The following is a 17,114-nucleotide window of genomic DNA, read 5'->3' on the forward strand; positions in this document are numbered from 1 at the left end:
CCCTGTAAGTGCCGTGACTCGGAAGATGCGGCCCGACCTGCCCTCCCTGCTACTGTGGCTTGTGCTACCGCCGCTGCTGTGCCAGGTAAACTGGGAGGTCGAGCTGCCGGTATGGGTGTGGAAAGAGGGAAACAGATCCGGCAGAGGAGATAAGGTCAACCACGGACAGGGCCAGTTTTATCTCTTAAGCGCTTGGCAGACACTGACCCTCACTCTAGATTTCTGCTGAGCCAGGCGGTCTCCTCTGCAGGCAGAAGGGAGAGCCACTCGCTCCTTCGTAGTGGATCGGCAACATGACAGATTCCTCTTAGACGGGGTCCCGTTCCGCTACATTTCTGGCAGCCTGCACTACTTTCGCGTACCTCGGGTACTTTGGGCGGACCGGCTTCTCAAGATGCGAATGAGCGGCCTCAACGCTGTACAGTTGTAAGAAGTGCTTGAGGGAGCTTTGCGAAAGCGCGGTTTACCTTTTCTTCAACGGGGTTCCCAGGAAAACTGAGTTTGAAAAGGGTTTGAGCCTCAGGACTCCTCAGGCAAGGGTGGGAAAGGGCAGCCTGGAACCACTTCCTACCTGCTTCTCTTCAAGTCCTGAGTCTCCTAGGTACCTCTGGATTCTGCTAACGTCTTCCTTTCTCAGTTACGTGCCCTGGAACTACCATGAGTCGGAGCCTGGGGTCTATAACTTTAATGGCAGCCGGGACCTCATTGCCTTTCTGAATGAGGCCGCTAAAGCGAACCTGTTAGTCATACTGAGACCAGGACCTTACATCTGTGCAGAGTGGGAGATGGTGAGTTAGTTAAGAAGGGCAGAACCAAAGGTGGAGGTATTGGGTTCCAAGCACTCTTTTCTGCCCATACTTTAGGGGCCAGTTCCAGCACTATACTCAACTCCCTCTGGTTTTACGACCACCTCCTCCCTACCCCCACTGCCCCCTCACCTCCAACCAAACAATGCACTCCAAAACAAAACCTATCTATAGCTCAAGAGGTGGCTTATCCTGTAATCCCAACACTTGGGAGGCTAAGACAGGAAGACTGTTGTTTAAGGTTGAGGCTGGCCTGGGCTACAGAGTGAAACCCTGTGTCAAAACAAAACCCCCTACGTGCTTATGTGTTGCTTTTATGTTTTTCTCAAGGGAGGTCTCCCATCTTGGTTGCTTCGAAAACCTAATATTCTTCTGAGAACCTCAGATCCAGGTGAGTTGAGATAGATTTGAGTGCCTGAACAAGAGGCCATCCCTCACTTGGAGGTCATGCATTTATTTATTCTTTCCTTCATGTCTACCACACTGCTAGACACTGAGAACTGAGAGGTCTAGTCTCTGCAAAATAAAAAATAGTGTGAGATGCACAGCAGGCATGTGATGCACACAATAATCCCAGCACTTACAAGGTAGTGACAGGAGGATCAGGAGTTCAAGACCACCCTCCACTACAGGGCACATTGGAAGCCAGCATGGGCTGCCAGAGTCCTTGTAACAGAGACAGGTGTTTTTTCAAAGCTATAAATAAAGCCAGGTGTGGTGGTGCACACCTTTAAGCCCAGCACTTAGGAGGCAAAGGCAGGAGGATTGCTGTGAGTTCAAGGTCAGCCTGATCTACAAAGCGAGTCTAGGACAGCCAAGGCTACACAGAGAAACCCTGTCTCGAAAAACAACAACAACAAAATAAAAATAAACAAACAAACAAACAAAAAGAAAGAAAGAAGAGAGCAGACCTAAGAGACAGTTTGGAAGCAATTATTGAAAGAGGGGGCCAGATGGCAGCCCAGGTGGAAAAAGAAATCAATTTTCTGGCCAATCAAGATGATATTGCTTATTCAGGAGAATAGAAGAGGTTAGAGGTGCAAATGGACGTGTTTGGGGGATAGGGTACTAGAATGTTCCTTAAAGTATTTCCAAAGCCTAAATAACTGGGCAGAACACTTAAAATGATGAAGTTAACAGAATGCCAGCATGCAGTTTCTGTTTTGTTCAAGACCACTAGTTGTAAATTTCACAGTGATCTGGCAACCTTGTGCCTCTTAATTAGTCAGCAGCACTCAGCCGACTATCACTGTGTCCTTCAGTCTTCTAAGGGAGCATGGTGGTGCATACCTGAAATCTCAGCACTGGGAAGGCTGAGGCAAGGTGGTCTAGCATTCAGGGCAGCCTAGTCTATACAGTGAAACTACCTTAGGAAAAATAAAGCCACAAAGTCCAGTTTTTCTTTAATGATGCTTCACTTGCCTCACAAGCTTTCTGAGCAGCCAGTCTGTCTGTCCATCTCGTCTGCATGCTGGACTGCCTCAGGACTCAGCCCTTGGATAGATCTCTTTTCTACTTATGTTCTCGAGGTAATCTCATCCATTTGTGTTATAGAACTGACCTGTGTTTTCTTTCAAGTATGTATGTCTCCCTGAGGGCCTTTCCCAGGATTTCCCCCCACACACTTAACTCCTACGTTGCTTCTCTATTCAGACAAATAAAAGGTGCAATGATACTGCTGAAACTAAGTTTCTAGTATGGCCTTTCAAACCAGCTACTTGTTTCCAGACTCTTCCCATCTCAGCACCCCAGTCCCTTCTCCCCCAAGCACTCTAAGCACTGTAGTGTAACACCTCTCCTCTGTTCACATTTTTTCATGTCACCCTACATTCAGACCATTAGACAAGCTTGTCAGCATGACTCTCATCAACATTGAATTTAACTCTCTCTGGTCACTTCTGCTGCCGCCTACTGGTCCAGACCTCCCCTGGCTGGCACCTTACTATCCTCATTGCTTTTCCTTGCTGGCCTTCTCTCCTGTGTAATCTGTAGCAGCTAGTGGGGTTCTGTGAAACCAGTTTAAACATACATCTTGGGTCAAGTCATAAATCGCTTAAACCTCCCTAATAAACTCTCGTCTCATTCAATAGGAAACACATGCTCCTTAACCAGCCTCCCAGGCCCTGGGCCTGCCTCCTTGGTATCTGCCCTCTGCCTCGCTCACGTGGCCCTGGCCGTACTGCCTGCATTGCTGTCCTTCGTACAGCCTCAAGGCTTTCGCGTGTAGTATTCCCCCAGTCCTGCTGCAGAAATCGCCTTTCGTGACACTTCCTGCCACCTTCTACATTTTAAGCATTCCATACTGAACCTTTCCTGCCTTGTTCTTCTTAGCACTAGCACACTATGTAGTTTCTCTCATGTTTTTATTGTCTGCCTCCACTCGAGAGAGAATCCATAAGACAGAGGTTCTTTCTGTCTTTATCCATCCTTCTAAACACCTATACTAGTGCTTGAAGTATAGTCAGCTCCCATGGATATTTGTTGAGTGAATAAATGTGGTTTCATATGTGCCTGGATGGGCTTCCTTTATGTAAAATATAAGAAGAAAAATAATTAAATGATTTAATGGTTTTAAAATAGGCTTTTGTGTTCTTGTTGGTGGTGGTAGTGGTTTTGGTTTGGTTTGGTTTGGTTTTGGTTTTTCGAGACAGGATTTCTCTGCGTAGCCTTGGCTGGCCTAGACTCACTTTGTAGACCAGACTGGCCTCGAACTCACAGCGATCCACCTGCTCTGCCTCTCGAGTGCTGGGACTAAAGGTGCGTGCCACCACCGCCCGGCTTTGTTTTGTTTTTAAAGACAGGGTTTCCCTGTGGAGCCTTGGCTGTCTGGACTTTCTTTGTACACCAGGCTGGCCTCAAACTCACGGAGATGCTCCTGCCTCTGCCTTCCAGAGTGCTGGGATATATTTTTTAATGTTTTTGTTTGTTTGTTTGTTTGTTTTAAGACTTATTTATTTATTATGTAGACAGTGCACATTAGATCTCATAATAATGGTTGTGAGCCACCATGTGGTTGCTGGGAATTGAACTCAGGACCTCTGGAAGAGCAGACAGTGTTCTTAACCTCTGGCCCATCTCTCCAGCCCTGTTTTTGTTTTTGTTTTCCTGTTGTTGTTGTTTTCAATGCATTGTTGTTTCACTTGCTTCACACATAGAGGTCTATGTGAAGGTGTCAGATATTAGAGTTACAGATAGTTTTGAGCTACCATGTGGGTGCTGGGAATTGAACCTGGGTCCTCTGGAGGAACATTCAGTGCTCTGAACTCCTGAGCCATCTCTCCAGCCTTAATTTAAGATTAAAAAAAAAAAAAAGGGCTGGATATGGCATCACACCTGTAAACCCAGCACTCAGTAAAGCAGAGGCAGGCAGATTGCTGTGAGTTTAAGGCCAGGCTGGTCTACAAAGTGAATCCCTGTCTCAAACAAAGAAACAAACAAAAAATTTTAAAAGTCCTTTAAAATACCTTTCACTGAATCTACTCAGAAACTCTGCTATTTGCTAAGCTTTCTTTTTCCTCATGGCCAGGGATGCTTCAACAACACTGAGCCCTGCCATTAGTGCAACAGTTAAGGACACAAATGTCATGTATGATTTGTGAAGTACATAAAAGAGACTGCATGAAGGGGGCGGTAGAAGCTTGTTTGCATGTTTTGAGAGAGACTAGTGGTCCAGGATGGCCTCAATCTTGTTGAGAGAAGAGAATGACCTTGGATTCCTCATCCTCCAGTGCTGGGATTGCAGTCATGGGATACCACTTCTGGTTTAGGGGCTTTAGCCAGAAAATTTAAAACAAAATGGAAGACTTAGTTAGTGTGGTGCCATACACCATCAATCCCAGCACTCAGGAGGCAGAGGCAGGTGGATCTCTGAGTTCAAGGCCAATCTGATTTACATAGTGAGTTCCAAGACAGTCAGGGCTACAAGAAGACTCTGTCTAAAAATACGAATATTAAGGCATGAGTGAAAATGCCTGCCACTGGGCTGGAGAGATGACTCAGGTGTTAAGAGCACTGTCTACTCTTCCAGAGGTCCTGATTCAGTTTCCAGCAACCACATGGTGGCTCACAACCATCTATACTGAGATTGGATGCCCTTTTCTGGCATGCAGGTGACCTCCAGATAGAGCACTCATACATTAAATAAATAAATAAATAATGCCTGTCACTAAGCCTGATGACCTGAGTTTGATGATTGGGACCCAAATGGTAGAAGAAGAAAACTGACTCCTGGTTGGTTTTCACACATTGCCGTGGTACATATGTACACACACACACACACACACACACACACACACACACACACACACACACACACACACACACACACACACCACTAGTGTTACTCTCAACAACATTAAATTTAACTATTTGTTGGTCCAAATCAGCTCTCAGCTAACATACCTTTTTTTTTTTTAAGATTGTGTTTGTTTATTTATGTATACAGTGCTCTGCCTGCATGTACACCTTCAGGCCAGAAGAGGGCACCAGACCTCATTATAGATGGCTGTGAGCCACCATGTGGTTGCTGGGAATTGAATTCATGACCTCTGGAAGAGTCAGTGCTCTTAACCTCTGAGCCATCTCTCCAGCCCCCTCAGCTGGCATATCGTCATAGCATATACATGCATATAAATAAATAAATAAATAAATAAAATTTAAAATATGAGCGTAAACTAGACACAGTGGCATATGACTGTAATCCCAGCACTCTGGGATGTAGATGGCAAGCTGGTCTAGAAAGTGAGTGCAAGACAGCCAAAGCTACACAGAGAAACCCTGTCTCAAAAAACCAAAAAAAGAAAAAAAAAAGAAAGAAAGAAAATAAAAAATTAAGACAAATTAGCATCAACTAGGATGGGAGAGAATGTGTTGGACAGAGGACATAACATGGATGAAGTCACTGAGGCAATCATCAAAGTAATAAGTAGGAGTTGAGATTTTTTTTTTTTTTTTTTTTTGAGACAGGGTCTCTCTGTGTAGCCTTGGCTGTCCTGGACTTGCTTTGTAGACCAGGCTGGCCTCAAACTCAGCGATCTATCTGCCTCTGCCTCTGGAGTGCTGGGATTAAAGGAGTGCGCCACCATGCCCTGCTATAGGAGTTGAGAATTTAAGGCATGAACTCCTGTGGACTGTTCATTACATCAGAGTCCATACAGGTCAAACACACTTTTCTGTGAAAGTTCACAATACTCTCAGGTGCAAGTTGATGATATACTAGCTCCATGCTATGTGTTTTGCCTTTTTCTTACATGGAGTCTGAGGAACCACTACAGTTTCCTGTGCTCTGAAGGTTTCTTTCCTCTAAGTCACTGCTCCTGAGACTGAAGTGGTGGCTCAGTGCATCAGAGCACTGATTGTTCTTCTAGAGGACTCAGATTTTATTCCCAGCACCCATGTGGTGTCTCACAACTGTAACTCCAGTTCTAGAGGATAACCCCATCTTCTGGCCTCCTCTGCAGTCACCAAGCACACGATGCAAAGACATACATGCTGGCAAAACTCATACACATGCAAATAAACAAATAAATAAATAAAAATAATTACTTTTTTTAAAAAGTCAATGTTCAGAGCCTGGAGAGATGGCTCAGCGGTTAAGAGCACTGACTGCTCTTCCAGAGGTCCTGAGTTCAATTCCCAGCAACCACATGGTGGCTCACAAACCATCTGTAATGGAATCTGAATTCCTCTTCTGGTGTGCGTGAAAAACAAAGCACTCAAATATGTAAAATAAATAAATAAATCTCTGAAAAAAAAAAGTCAGGCTGGAGAGATGGCTCAGAGGTTAAGAGCACTGGCTGCTCTTCCAAAGGTCCTGAGTTCAATTCCCAGCAACCACATGGTGGCTCACAACCACCTATAATGAGATCTGGTGTCCTCTTCTGGCTGGCAGGCACACATGTAGGCAGAACACTGTATACATAATAAATAAATAAATCTTTTTTAAAAAGTCAATGCTCGAGGTTTAGTTATGATCCAGGGAAAGGGAAGCGATGGCCCAGAGTTAGCACTGTGGATGCTATCAGGCATGCTGGTGGGGGTGGAAGGCTATGAAGGTAGTGGCCCCTAATAGGCAGAGCACACCACTCCTTCCCATAGCCTTCCTTGCTGCTGTGGACTCCTGGTTCAACGTCTTGCTGCCGAAGATATATCCCTTTCTCTACCACAATGGAGGCAACATCATCAGCATTCAGGTATGAATGGGAAATGGGCTGGGCAAGAGAAGTGGGTACAAGGTGGCCTTACCATCTTTGTCTCACAGCTGGGCTCTTCTTCCTCCCCCCCCCCCCCCCCCCCCCCCCGCACCTCTCCCTGGCAGGTGGAGAATGAATATGGGAGCTACAAGGCCTGTGACTACAATTACATGAGACACTTGGCTGGCCTCTTCCGTGCATTACTAGGAGACACAATCCTGCTCTTTACCACAGATGGACCTCTAGGACTCAAATGCGGCTCCCTCCAGGGACTCTATACCACTATAGATTTTGGCCCAGGTCTCCTAAAGAAGGGTTGGGAGTGGAGTCTGGGGCATGGGCACCCCCTCTGTGATATTTGTTGTTGTTGTTGTTTTAACCCTTGTTTCTTTTTGCAGCTGACAACATGACCAAAATATTTTCCATGCTTCGAAATTATGAACCCCATGGGCCATTGGTAAGAGGCCATCAGGAAGGGAAATGGGAAAGATAGTCTGGCTGGAACGGGTCCAGCTTGTTCCCTCCTCACTGTGGCCCCTTTTCACGTCTCCCTCTAGGTGAACTCTGAGTACTATACAGGCTGGCTGGATTACTGGGGCCAAAATCATTCCACACGGCCCAGTCCAACTGTAGCCCAAGGACTAGAAAAAATGCTCAAATTGGGAGCCAGTGTGAACATGTAACTGGAGACACACTATGTTCCTGGGAGCTGGGGGTTAAAGTTGAGATTCTATAGGTCAGTTTTGCCCTTTCTCCCCATCCACCCCCACTTTAGGTATATGTTCCATGGAGGCACTAACTTTGGATACTGGAATGGTGAGTAACATCCCTGTGGTGGAAGCAGGGGGAAAACAAGGAACTAGAATCCTGGGCTGGAGAGATTTGCATGTGTAGTAGCTGTGACTACACTTTCTTGCCAATGGCCAGATTTTCTGCACAAGGCTCTTAGTTTAGTGTTTATCTCCTAGGATGATGCTGAACTAATCCAATTATTTTAACCCAGGTGCTGATGAGAAGGGACGCTTCCTTCCAATTACCACCAGCTATGACTACGATGCACCCATATCTGAAGCAGGGGACCCCACACCTAAGCTTTTTGCAATCCGAAATGTCATCAGCAAGGTGCCCTTTTATTAATTGGGGAAAGGGAGAGTGCCCACATTGTAAAAGGAGCCCTACAAACTGGTGGTGTTTGTGTGGGTAACAGAGCCCTCTTAGCGTTCTGTGAAGCGTTTCCCACTCCCATAGGACCGTCTGGGGAATTACACATGTGAAATGCTAGGGTCTTCATGGCTCCCTCAGCCCATCCCTGGGTTCCAGGTCAAGAACCTTTTAGAGCCTTGGATTATTTGGGTTTTCTTATGACTACTGAGAGAATCTGGGCTCAGTTCCAGGAAATCCCGTTGGGACCTTTACCTCCCCCCAGCCCCAAGATGAAACTTGGACCTTTGACTATGAACCTGGTAAGTTTCTCCTCACCTTTTCTGATTTATACCATTGTTTTCTGAATCAGCTACCCTGAGCAGCCCTTGATTCAGAAACTTAGCAGTTTGGTTGCCCTATGTCCTCACAGGATGGGAGTTTGCTGGCTTTCCTAGACTTTCTCTGCCCCCATGGCCCCATCCATTCAGTTTTGCCATTGACCTTTGAGGCTGCCAAACAGGTAAGGCTTAAGCTCACACCTGACAAGAATGGCAGGCCCCTTCAACAGCTACTGCCAAAAGTCCCTTTAGTTAGTAATCTTCCTCACAGTGCCCTTCTTATCACCAGCTCATCTTAAAGGATGCTTCTGTATCTAGGACCATGGCTTCATGTTGTACCGGACCTATCTTACTTACACTGTTTTTGAACCAACACCATTCTGGGTACCAAATAATGGAGTTCATGACCGTGCCTATGTGATGGTAGATGGGGTAAGAACCTAATTCCCAACCAATTTCTGATCTCGATTTCATCTCTTTCCCAAATACCCAATAGCTTTAATGTTCCCCATCTTCAACCCTTCCCCACCTGTCTGCCCACATGGTTACAAGCTGGCACGCTGGGACAAGGGAGAACGTGATTAGGGACATGATGGAGCACACCTGCGTTCCCAGCATGCAGCAGGCTGACGCAGGGAATCACAGAGCAGGGCTATCTAGTGAATGTTGGCAGTCTGGACTACGTAGAGACCCTGTCTCAAAAAGCAGAGCAGTAGCATGACAGATGGCCATAGGGTGACTGCTCTCCTTAGCTGCAAACAAGCTGTGTAGTGGCCAAGAGCCGAGCTCTGGGCTCCTGCTTCACCACAGCCTGTCTCCTATCCGCAGGTATTCAAGGGCATTCTAGAGCGGAATTTGAAACACGAACTGTATTTGACTGGGAAAGCAGGGGCCACGCTGGATATATTGCTAGAGAACATGGGGAGGCTCAGCTTCGGGTCTAACCACAGTGACTTCAAGGTGAGCTGCCTTTGCCTCTCCTTCCCCAGTGCGCTGACACCTCTTGGAGAGCGGGGGCCTAATGGAAGACCTCTGTCCTTAGGCTGAGGATGTGGACATGGCAGTGACATCCAGAGCTTGATGAGGGGCAGCGTGAGCCCCGACTCAGTGCCTCCTCCTTCACTTCCCCACAGGGCCTGTTAGAGCCACCACTCCTAGGGCAGACGATCCTCACTGAGTGGATGATGTTCCCTCTCAAAGTGGATAAGCTGGTGAGATGGTGGTTCCCCCTGCAGCTGATGAAGAGAGCACAGCCTCAAGCTCCCCCCACTGTCCCTGCCTTCTATTCCACAACGTTTTCAGTTGTGGGCCCACTTGGGGACACGTTTCTCTACCTACCTGGATGGACCAAGGTACTACTGATGGTGGTGTTTGGAATTGTGGGGGCACATTAAAAGAAAAACCAACAGGGAACAGAAATTACTAGCCTGATCAGAAATTTGAGAGGGCTAACTCCACCCCGCAGCTGATCCTTGGTTTTTCTCTTTCATCCCTTCCACCAGGGCCAAGTGTGGATCAATGGGTTTAACTTGGGCCGGTACTGGACAAAGCGGGGCCCACAACAGACCCTATACGTGCCAAAACTTCTCCTGTTTAGTAGATCGATGAACAAAATCACATTGCTGGAGCTAGAAAATGCGCCTCATGACCCTCAAATCCAATTTTTGGACAAGCCTATCCTCAATAGCACTTTGCATTGGGGGTATACCTATTTTCTCTCAGAAACACAACGTTCATTTGAACCAATGGAGTTAAGTGGGCACTGAAAGATGACCCTTGAGTCTGGGATACAGGGCAAGATCCTTTGGTGCTGGCTACAGTGACCATAAAGAATCAAAGGCTACAATCCCTCTGAATGTAAGTACACATACAGCTTTCTTTCCAAACTTTATTGTGATTAAATTCCAAAGACAGTACTGGCTTCACACACCTCTGTGGCCCTGTCTTTGCCCTGGTTCCTGAGTGTCCTTCACCCCCATCTTCCAAACAATGCTGAGCTTCATGAGAAGGAAGGGAGCTCTAGGTCTGGATGTGTCCTCAGGGCCTAGAGTTGGCCCCAGGTGGCTGTAAGAAATCAGGAAGAAGGCCTCCCTGCCTGACTGCGATGGTCTCGGAGGCAACGTGTGGAGCAGAAAGAGAAGTCGAGGTAGTGAAAGGGAGTGATGCCTTGGAGGGATCCTCCACAACTCCAACAGCGTCTGAACAAAAGGAAGAAAAATGACTGGACAAGTACTCCACAACTCAAGTACCCCACAACTTTCCCACCCATGCATTGCCCAGTGCTTAAAGCTCCCAGGGAATCTCAAGTCCCCTCCACAACCCTTCTGCACAGCATGCAGGTACTCATTCCCCTTATCCCAATGGCTCCTGCAACACACGAGCCCACCCTTTGACTCATCCCCCAGCCCCATACCCAGCATTGACAACTGCGGAGTCAGGAACTGGAGGGCAAGGGGCTCCCAACTGGGCAGCAAGTCGGCGTTCCGCAGCCAGAGCTCTCTGCAAAGCAGAAAAGAAGTTACCGACAAGTCCCAGAGGTGAACAGCACACTCAGGAAATAACAGCTCAGGCTGGGGAGGGGACAGATGCTCCTGTGGAAGCCTTGCAGTGCAAAAACCTATGGCCTCACCTTCTCTCGGTCACTGAGGGCAGCAAATCGCCGCTGCTCTTCTTGCTCCAGTTCTTCCTGCTCCCTCTGCTTCCGCTGCTGTTGCTCCCGCTGCCGTCGAGCTGCCTTCTGCTCCTTTTTCCTTGTAATCTGCCGGGCCTCCATCTCTTGAGTCAGTGGCCCTGGCACCTGGAAGATTTCCCAAAGATAATGTAAAACTACAAGGAAGTAGAAAGACTGAGTGAGGATCTATGATGCCCCCCACCCTGTAGCTCCTTTTCCAGCCTACCCGAGCCTTGTTGTAATCATAGGCATCAAGATTCTTCTCCATGAACCTTCGGAATTCGTTACGCGTTGACTTGTCAGCTGCTACAATATAAGGTGGCCGAGCCCTAGAGTCCCTAAGGACAAAAATCCCAAACCAAGTTCAACTTGCCTCCTGTTTTTCCTGGCATCACCCAAGGAAATAGCATCAAGTGGCAACATGAGCTACCACGTTATGCTCTCTATACCTAAACTGGCTCAGGATGGAAATACTTACTGCACAGTGGGGTCAGCACCTGCCTCCAACAGCAGACGAACTACTAAGCCTCTTCCAGCTGCAGCTGCTGCGTGCAGGAGAGTAAAGCCACCAGATCCCAAAGGGGCATTGAGTAGGGACATAACCCCAGGGTCTGCAGGCCCATTGGCTAGCTGCAGCTTTAGCACCTCAACTTCCCCAGCTCGGCAAGCAGCTAAAAGCATATCCCAGAGCTCCGGCTGACCAGGGGCTTTGGTTTCATCAACCAAAGTGTCTATTGGGGTTGTAACCCTTTGGGCTGGCTGAGGTTGCTGAAGAGGAGTCACATGTGTCTCACACTGCTGGTCTTGACTTCTCTCCTTCTTCTTTTTCCTCCTCCTCCGCTTGGGTAATACCTCAAATTCACAAAGATCAAGGGTCCCCAGTGTCAATTCTACTAGCTCCAACTCTACTTGGGAACCATCTTCTTCCTGAGACTCTGGACCTAGGAAAAAAATATGATGTCAGAGCTATGTTAGGACTAGGGAAAAGGTGTGGATGTGGGCATCCTCGGATGGGTTTATGTTTATAAAAGATATTCCAGATCCTCTTGAAATGAAGTGTTTTTATTCCGTGCCTGGACTTTCCCAATGAGCAGCATTAGGGCAGCACAGATAGAGGAAACAACAGCATGGCAGCACGGGCTTTAATCCCAGCACTTGGGAGCCAAAGACAGGTGGACTCTGAGATAGGTGGACTCTGAGAGTTCAAGGCCTGCCTGGTCTACATGATGAATTGTAGGACAGACAGGGCAACTGTTAGCCCAAAACACAGCATCCAACCAAACTCAAAACAATGCATTCCCTCCATGCTAAGTACCAGAGCAGTGTCTATGAGCAGCAGTAAGATTTGGCAGGGTCGCTAAACATGTCTCAGCTGATGGATGTGGTAGGACATGCCCATAATCCCAGCATTCAGAAACTGGAGGCAGGAGAGTGAGTGTTCCAGATCAGCCTGGGCTAGACAACAAAGACCCTGCCCCAGGAAGGAAGCAGCTTGGTGTGGTGGCTCATGTGTGCAATCCCAGAATTTGGCAGGCTGAGGCAGGGAGACTGCCATGATTTCAAAGCCAGTGTGGGCTACATAGTGAGTTCTAGACCAGTCTGGGATGAAGTGAGATACTATCAAAACAACAAAAGAAAAAAATGTTTGCTCACTACAGCATACTTGGTTTACAAACACTTGCTCATAGGGATAAGTGAATGGCTATGGGCGTGGCTTAAGGGCTCACCTACAAACTGGTAGATGGCCCAGTAATAAGAATTGGCCATGGCCACAGCATTTCCAAGGCAGACATGCAGACACATTGGAAAATGCCCGATGGTACACAAACCTTGTTTGAGTGATTCTTCATCCTGCCCCAGGGCCTTATCAGCATCACCGGGGACCTTTGCTTCTTCTTTCTCAGTAGCTTTTTTTCTCTCTTTCACTGGTTTCCAGTGTGTCTCAGGTGAGTGAAATGTGGCCAATTCTCGAGGGTCTTCATCTGTTGTGAAACACAAAAACTTTCTCAACTGTAGATGTGGAGAAGCCGGCTCAGATCATTTGGGCTGCAGTTCCTGGGCTGGAAGACCCCACAGATGCACAGGTCTGTCCACGAGATCCCATGGTCTGGAAAGCTCACCATACACCTGCAGGGTGGTCAGCTTATGGAGTACACGCTGAAGCTCTCCAAAAGTGGGTCTGCGGGTGGTGAGGGGGATATCCCAAAGACGGGAATCATCCCTTTGTAGGGGTGCTCCCTGGCCTCCAAAGAACAAGGACCGGCCAGAGCGTGGGGCACGTAGCAGTATTGTTTCTGCTTCTCCTAGCGCTTTAGCCCAGGTTGGCCCTGCCAACAGGTCACGAACATCCTAAAGAAAGTAACTCAACTTAGTATATCTTCACCTGCTGTCTTTAAAAAAAAAAAATCTCCAGACCAAACAATGGCCATCTGGTCACACGCAGGGAAAGAAAGATATATATAGAGAAACAATGAGAGGACATTTCTGGAGATCCCTGTTGTCTACCCAGAAAACCAGAACAACCAAGAGATCAGAAGAGTGCCCGATCTGTGAGGCTTAACTCACCTTATATAGCATGGCTTCATTGTAGCGCCTCAAGCTGGCTCCAGCAGAGCGTGATGCCCTACCCTGGGCATCCTGAAGCCCCTGGGCTGTACCCCGCTTGGCCCGCACGGTATAGCGGTGAAAGGTTTTGTGTGCCACCACTTCTCTTCTGTAGATGGCACAGACTCAGTACTAGAGACCAGGCGGTGCTCCCCGGTTAATGGGGTCCATCCTTACCCCATGCAGCACCCTCTCACCCTTGAAAAACGGAACCAGCAAAATGTCCAGCTGCAGCCATGAGCACCACGTAGTATCTGGGACCTCCATTTTGTAGGTTCTGAACCAGCAATTCTGCCTTTTCTGGGGGAACCTAGACAACAGATGCAACAAAAATACTCCACATGCTACACGACTGAGAGCAAGAGACCAAGTGTTACCCTTGCATTATCATCATTGCAACCGCCTTGGCCTCATTTCCATTCTGCAAAGGATATTTGAGGATTGCAGCTGTAGTGGTGGAAGATGGGAGTGGAAGAATCACAATTTAGACTTAATCCCACTGCACTTGACCCTTTCAAGATTCTGGCCAGTTTCAATTCAAGATTATCCTTACCCAAAAGGAACAAAAGAAATAAAATATACATTGGCTAAAGAAAACCTAGGTTGAGTATACAAAAGCTGGGATTGATGACACAACCTATACTGTTACTTGCCTGGTGAGGGCCTAGGACACATCGATAGGCATAAAAAAACTGGCCCTGGGCGTTTTTGAAAAGGACCCGATGAGGGTAGAATCCTTGGGGTCGTTTAGGTTTCTCAAATTCAGCCCTCCCCACATCCAGTGTCAGCGAGTCCTCATCGCTAGTTGAGTCTGAGTCTTCTGATCCTGAGATGCTGGAAAGATCTCCTGTCGACAAACATGGGATATACAAGTTGACAGGCCACCCTTTGACCTTTATTCAAACCCTGGGGGCTTTTCCACCCTATCTCCTGCCCACATACAGGCTTTCCCACACCAAGCGTCACCTGTGGAGCTTTGCTTTTCAAAGTCTGAAGCTGACAGGAGAGGCTTGTTCTTGAGACGCTGTTTTAGGTTAAAGCGATGCCAATCAAGCTTATAATGTTCTCTCTGGTATGAAGGGAGAGAAGGAGACAGAGAGTGGAACTGTGCTCCATCTTGGCCTTGTACAGTAGGCAAAGCTAGTCCCAGACCTCTGGGATGTATAACCAGCTTAGCACCAAGTATGGATCTTTATTGACTTCAGGTAAACCCACGGCTGCCTCCTCCCACCCGCCACTACACTTTTGCTTCTAACATCCAGCCCCATCTCTGGCCTTACCTGTTCCTGCTGGTTCTGGAAGATCTGGTCACATGCTGAACAAAACAATTTGTCTGAAATATCCAGAGAACAAGGAGATACTTTTCTTCCTGAGCTTGTGCTCTCTCCTGAACAAAAGAAAATAGTAACTGGAGCCGGGCGTGGTGGCGCACGCCTGTAATCCCAGCACTTGGGAGGCAGAGCAGGTGGATCTCTGTGAGTTCGAGGCCTGCCTGGTCTACAAAGCGAGTCCAGAGCAGCCAAGTCTACACAGAGAAACCTTGTCTCAAAAACAAAAAAAGAAAGAAAGGGGTAACTGGAAGTAAAGAGGGTTTATGTCCGGCCTACAGTGAACCTACGGTACCTACAACTACAGTGAATAGCTATTACAAGGACAATACAGAAGAAAAAGATGGTATGACTTTGCCTTTCAAGAATTTACATTCTGGCAATCATGAAATAAATGATAAAGTAACTATTTTATACAATAAATACACTTTTGAAATGATACATGAAAATTAACATAAACGTTACATTTCAATTACCAAAATGGATTGTTTAGGGAAATCTTGTAGAAACAAATGATAGGTTAAATTCTTTTCTTTTTGGTATTAGGGCTTTAATTTAAGACCTCGCACATCCTAAGCATGTTCTGTATCATCAGTTTGCATCCCACTCCTCCCCCTTTTCAGTCTGTTAAGTGCTACCTAACACACCTGAAGAGCCTTCTAGCAAGGGTAAATTATCAAAACTGAGACATCAATCAGGAAAATGCTTCCTGAATCAATGTCTTCCAAACCCTCAGATACACAGTAAAGGCTAAAGAAGTATACTTACCTCTTTACAAATGCAGTCGGGAGGCAGAGGCAGACAGATTTCTATGGGTTAGAGGTCAGCCTGGTCTACAAAGTGAGTTCTAGGCCAACCAAGACTATGTAGTAAGACCCTGTCTCAAAACCAAACCCAAAAAAACCCTCACTTATGCATAATGGGCAACCCCGTAGGCCCTCCTGCTCCCAACAGTAAACTTGTGGGTGTACACCGTGGCCTCTTTGAGGATGAGCAAGCACACACCCAGGAAAACAAGAATTTTGCACAACATCTTGATATCTAATCAAAACCTCACTTCAGGTGTCGTTAAGCCCTAGAATAGTACTTCTGCAGTACTGGGCATGGAAGCCAGGTCTACTACTGAGCTACATTCTCCAGCACGTAAACCGTTTTGTTTTGTTTCTTTTTTTCAGATAAGGTCTCACTGTATAGTATAAGGTGGTTCTTGAACCTCCACGTCTCTTTCTTGCCTCCGTTTCTTCAGTGCTGGAATTACAGGTGTGTGCCACAACTCCCAGATTAAAATTACTTTTAACTATATAAAACCAGTTCCTAAATGCCAGTTTACACCTTACAGTTCCAGTTACAATGGGCAACCTAAGAAAACTGCAAACCTCAGCCAGAGACAAACTAATGTACAAAACTCGGTAAATTATTTTATATTTAGCACAGGGGAATACATCTGAGTAGAGTCCACTTCAATTTGAAACAGACCTAGGAACTGAGTTTTAAAAGCAGTGGTATTAATGTGACGAGATATAAACATCGGCTAGAGTTATTGGGCGACAATTCATGGGCCAGCACGGTGAACCACCCAAGGTTGAAATACATTGGAACAAACGTGTCCAACAGAAAGAATCAGTATGGATTCCTAAGCTGTGAAAACACGGTATGAAAGTCTTCCTTGTTGACCGGGTCCACAGAACCCTGTGACGTTCCTCATAGGTCCACCCCAAAGCATCCCGGATACCTGGACAGGAAGTACGCGGCGCCCCGGCCGGAGCCTCCCCGGCAGGTTGGCTCACCAGGCTCAGGCCCCGAACGAGTGGCGCTTCCACGGTGAGGTCCAACAGGGAGATCAAGGCAGGCGCTGGGGTGGCACCTGGAGCCGGCGACATGGCTGAAGTTAGAAGAACTATCCAGAAGCCAGCTCCTGGAACAGAAACGGAGGGGAGAGACAGTCCTCCAAAGCGAGATCCTACTGCGGCGGCTCCAGCCACCCGGCTCAGGCCATCTCCACGCTGAAAGGCCCCTCGGCCCTCACCCACAAC

General features: G+C 47.3%; 2 protein-coding genes across 3 annotated transcripts; one reads left to right on the forward strand and one right to left on the reverse strand.

Annotated features, from left to right (window-relative positions):
* Positions 1–18: 18 nt before the first annotated feature.
* Positions 19–10,247, forward strand: Glb1l (galactosidase beta 1 like). Its single transcript, XM_051154065.1, has 16 exons — positions 19–85; positions 251–426; positions 638–788; positions 1,137–1,197; positions 6,903–6,997; positions 7,123–7,297; positions 7,396–7,454; positions 7,555–7,676; positions 7,773–7,813; positions 8,001–8,119; positions 8,386–8,460; positions 8,571–8,660; positions 8,797–8,910; positions 9,307–9,438; positions 9,612–9,830; positions 9,981–10,247. Exons 1-16 carry the CDS (start codon positions 26–28, stop codon positions 10,242–10,244), a joined length of 1,953 nt encoding a protein of 650 aa, XP_051010022.1. The 5' UTR covers positions 19–25; the 3' UTR covers positions 10,245–10,247.
* Positions 10,248–10,530: 283 nt separating this feature from the next.
* On the reverse strand, positions 10,531–17,107 carry Ankzf1 (ankyrin repeat and zinc finger peptidyl tRNA hydrolase 1). Of its 2 annotated transcripts, XM_051154066.1 has the most exons (13): positions 16,814–17,107; positions 15,034–15,140; positions 14,720–14,822; positions 14,407–14,600; positions 13,951–14,063; positions 13,715–13,862; positions 13,270–13,498; positions 12,979–13,131; positions 11,628–12,090; positions 11,376–11,487; positions 11,108–11,275; positions 10,892–10,977; positions 10,531–10,676 (listed from the first exon to the last, which is right to left on the reverse strand). In XM_051154066.1, the coding sequence occupies exons 1-13, from the start codon at positions 16,959–16,961 to the stop codon at positions 10,553–10,555; spliced, it is 2,148 nt and encodes a 715-aa protein (XP_051010023.1). In that variant the 5' UTR covers positions 16,962–17,107; the 3' UTR covers positions 10,531–10,552. The 2 variants fall into 2 exon arrangements, with proteins under 2 accessions (XP_051010023.1, XP_051010024.1); XM_051154067.1 differs by lacking the exon at positions 13,715–13,862 and having other exon boundaries at positions 13,951–14,097.
* Positions 17,108–17,114: the final 7 nt, after the last annotated feature.

Source organism: Acomys russatus, chromosome 12 (assembly GCF_903995435.1).
Source record: "Acomys russatus chromosome 12, mAcoRus1.1, whole genome shotgun sequence".
Classification (NCBI taxonomy): Eukaryota; Metazoa; Chordata; class Mammalia; order Rodentia; family Muridae; genus Acomys; species Acomys russatus.

Coding starts and splice junctions, on each gene's coding strand:
- Glb1l (XM_051154065.1), top strand. CDS start 26: ATGCGGCCCGACCTGCCCTCCCTGCTACTGTGGCTTGTGCTACCGCCG. Junction 7,298..7,395: donor CACTATAGATTTTGGCCCAG/GTCTCCTAAAGA, acceptor TTCTTTTTGCAG/CTGACAACATGACCAAAATA. Junction 7,814..8,000: donor TAACTTTGGATACTGGAATG/GTGAGTAACATC, acceptor ATTTTAACCCAG/GTGCTGATGAGAAGGGACGC.
- Ankzf1 (XM_051154066.1), bottom strand. CDS start 16,961: ATGTCGCCGGCTCCAGGTGCCACCCCAGCGCCTGCCTTGATCTCCCTG. Junction 11,276..11,375: donor ATGATTACAACAAGGCTCGG/GTAGGCTGGAAA, acceptor GAAATCTTCCAG/GTGCCAGGGCCACTGACTCA. Junction 10,978..11,107: donor CCCTCAGTGACCGAGAGAAG/GTGAGGCCATAG, acceptor TCTGCTTTGCAG/AGAGCTCTGGCTGCGGAACG.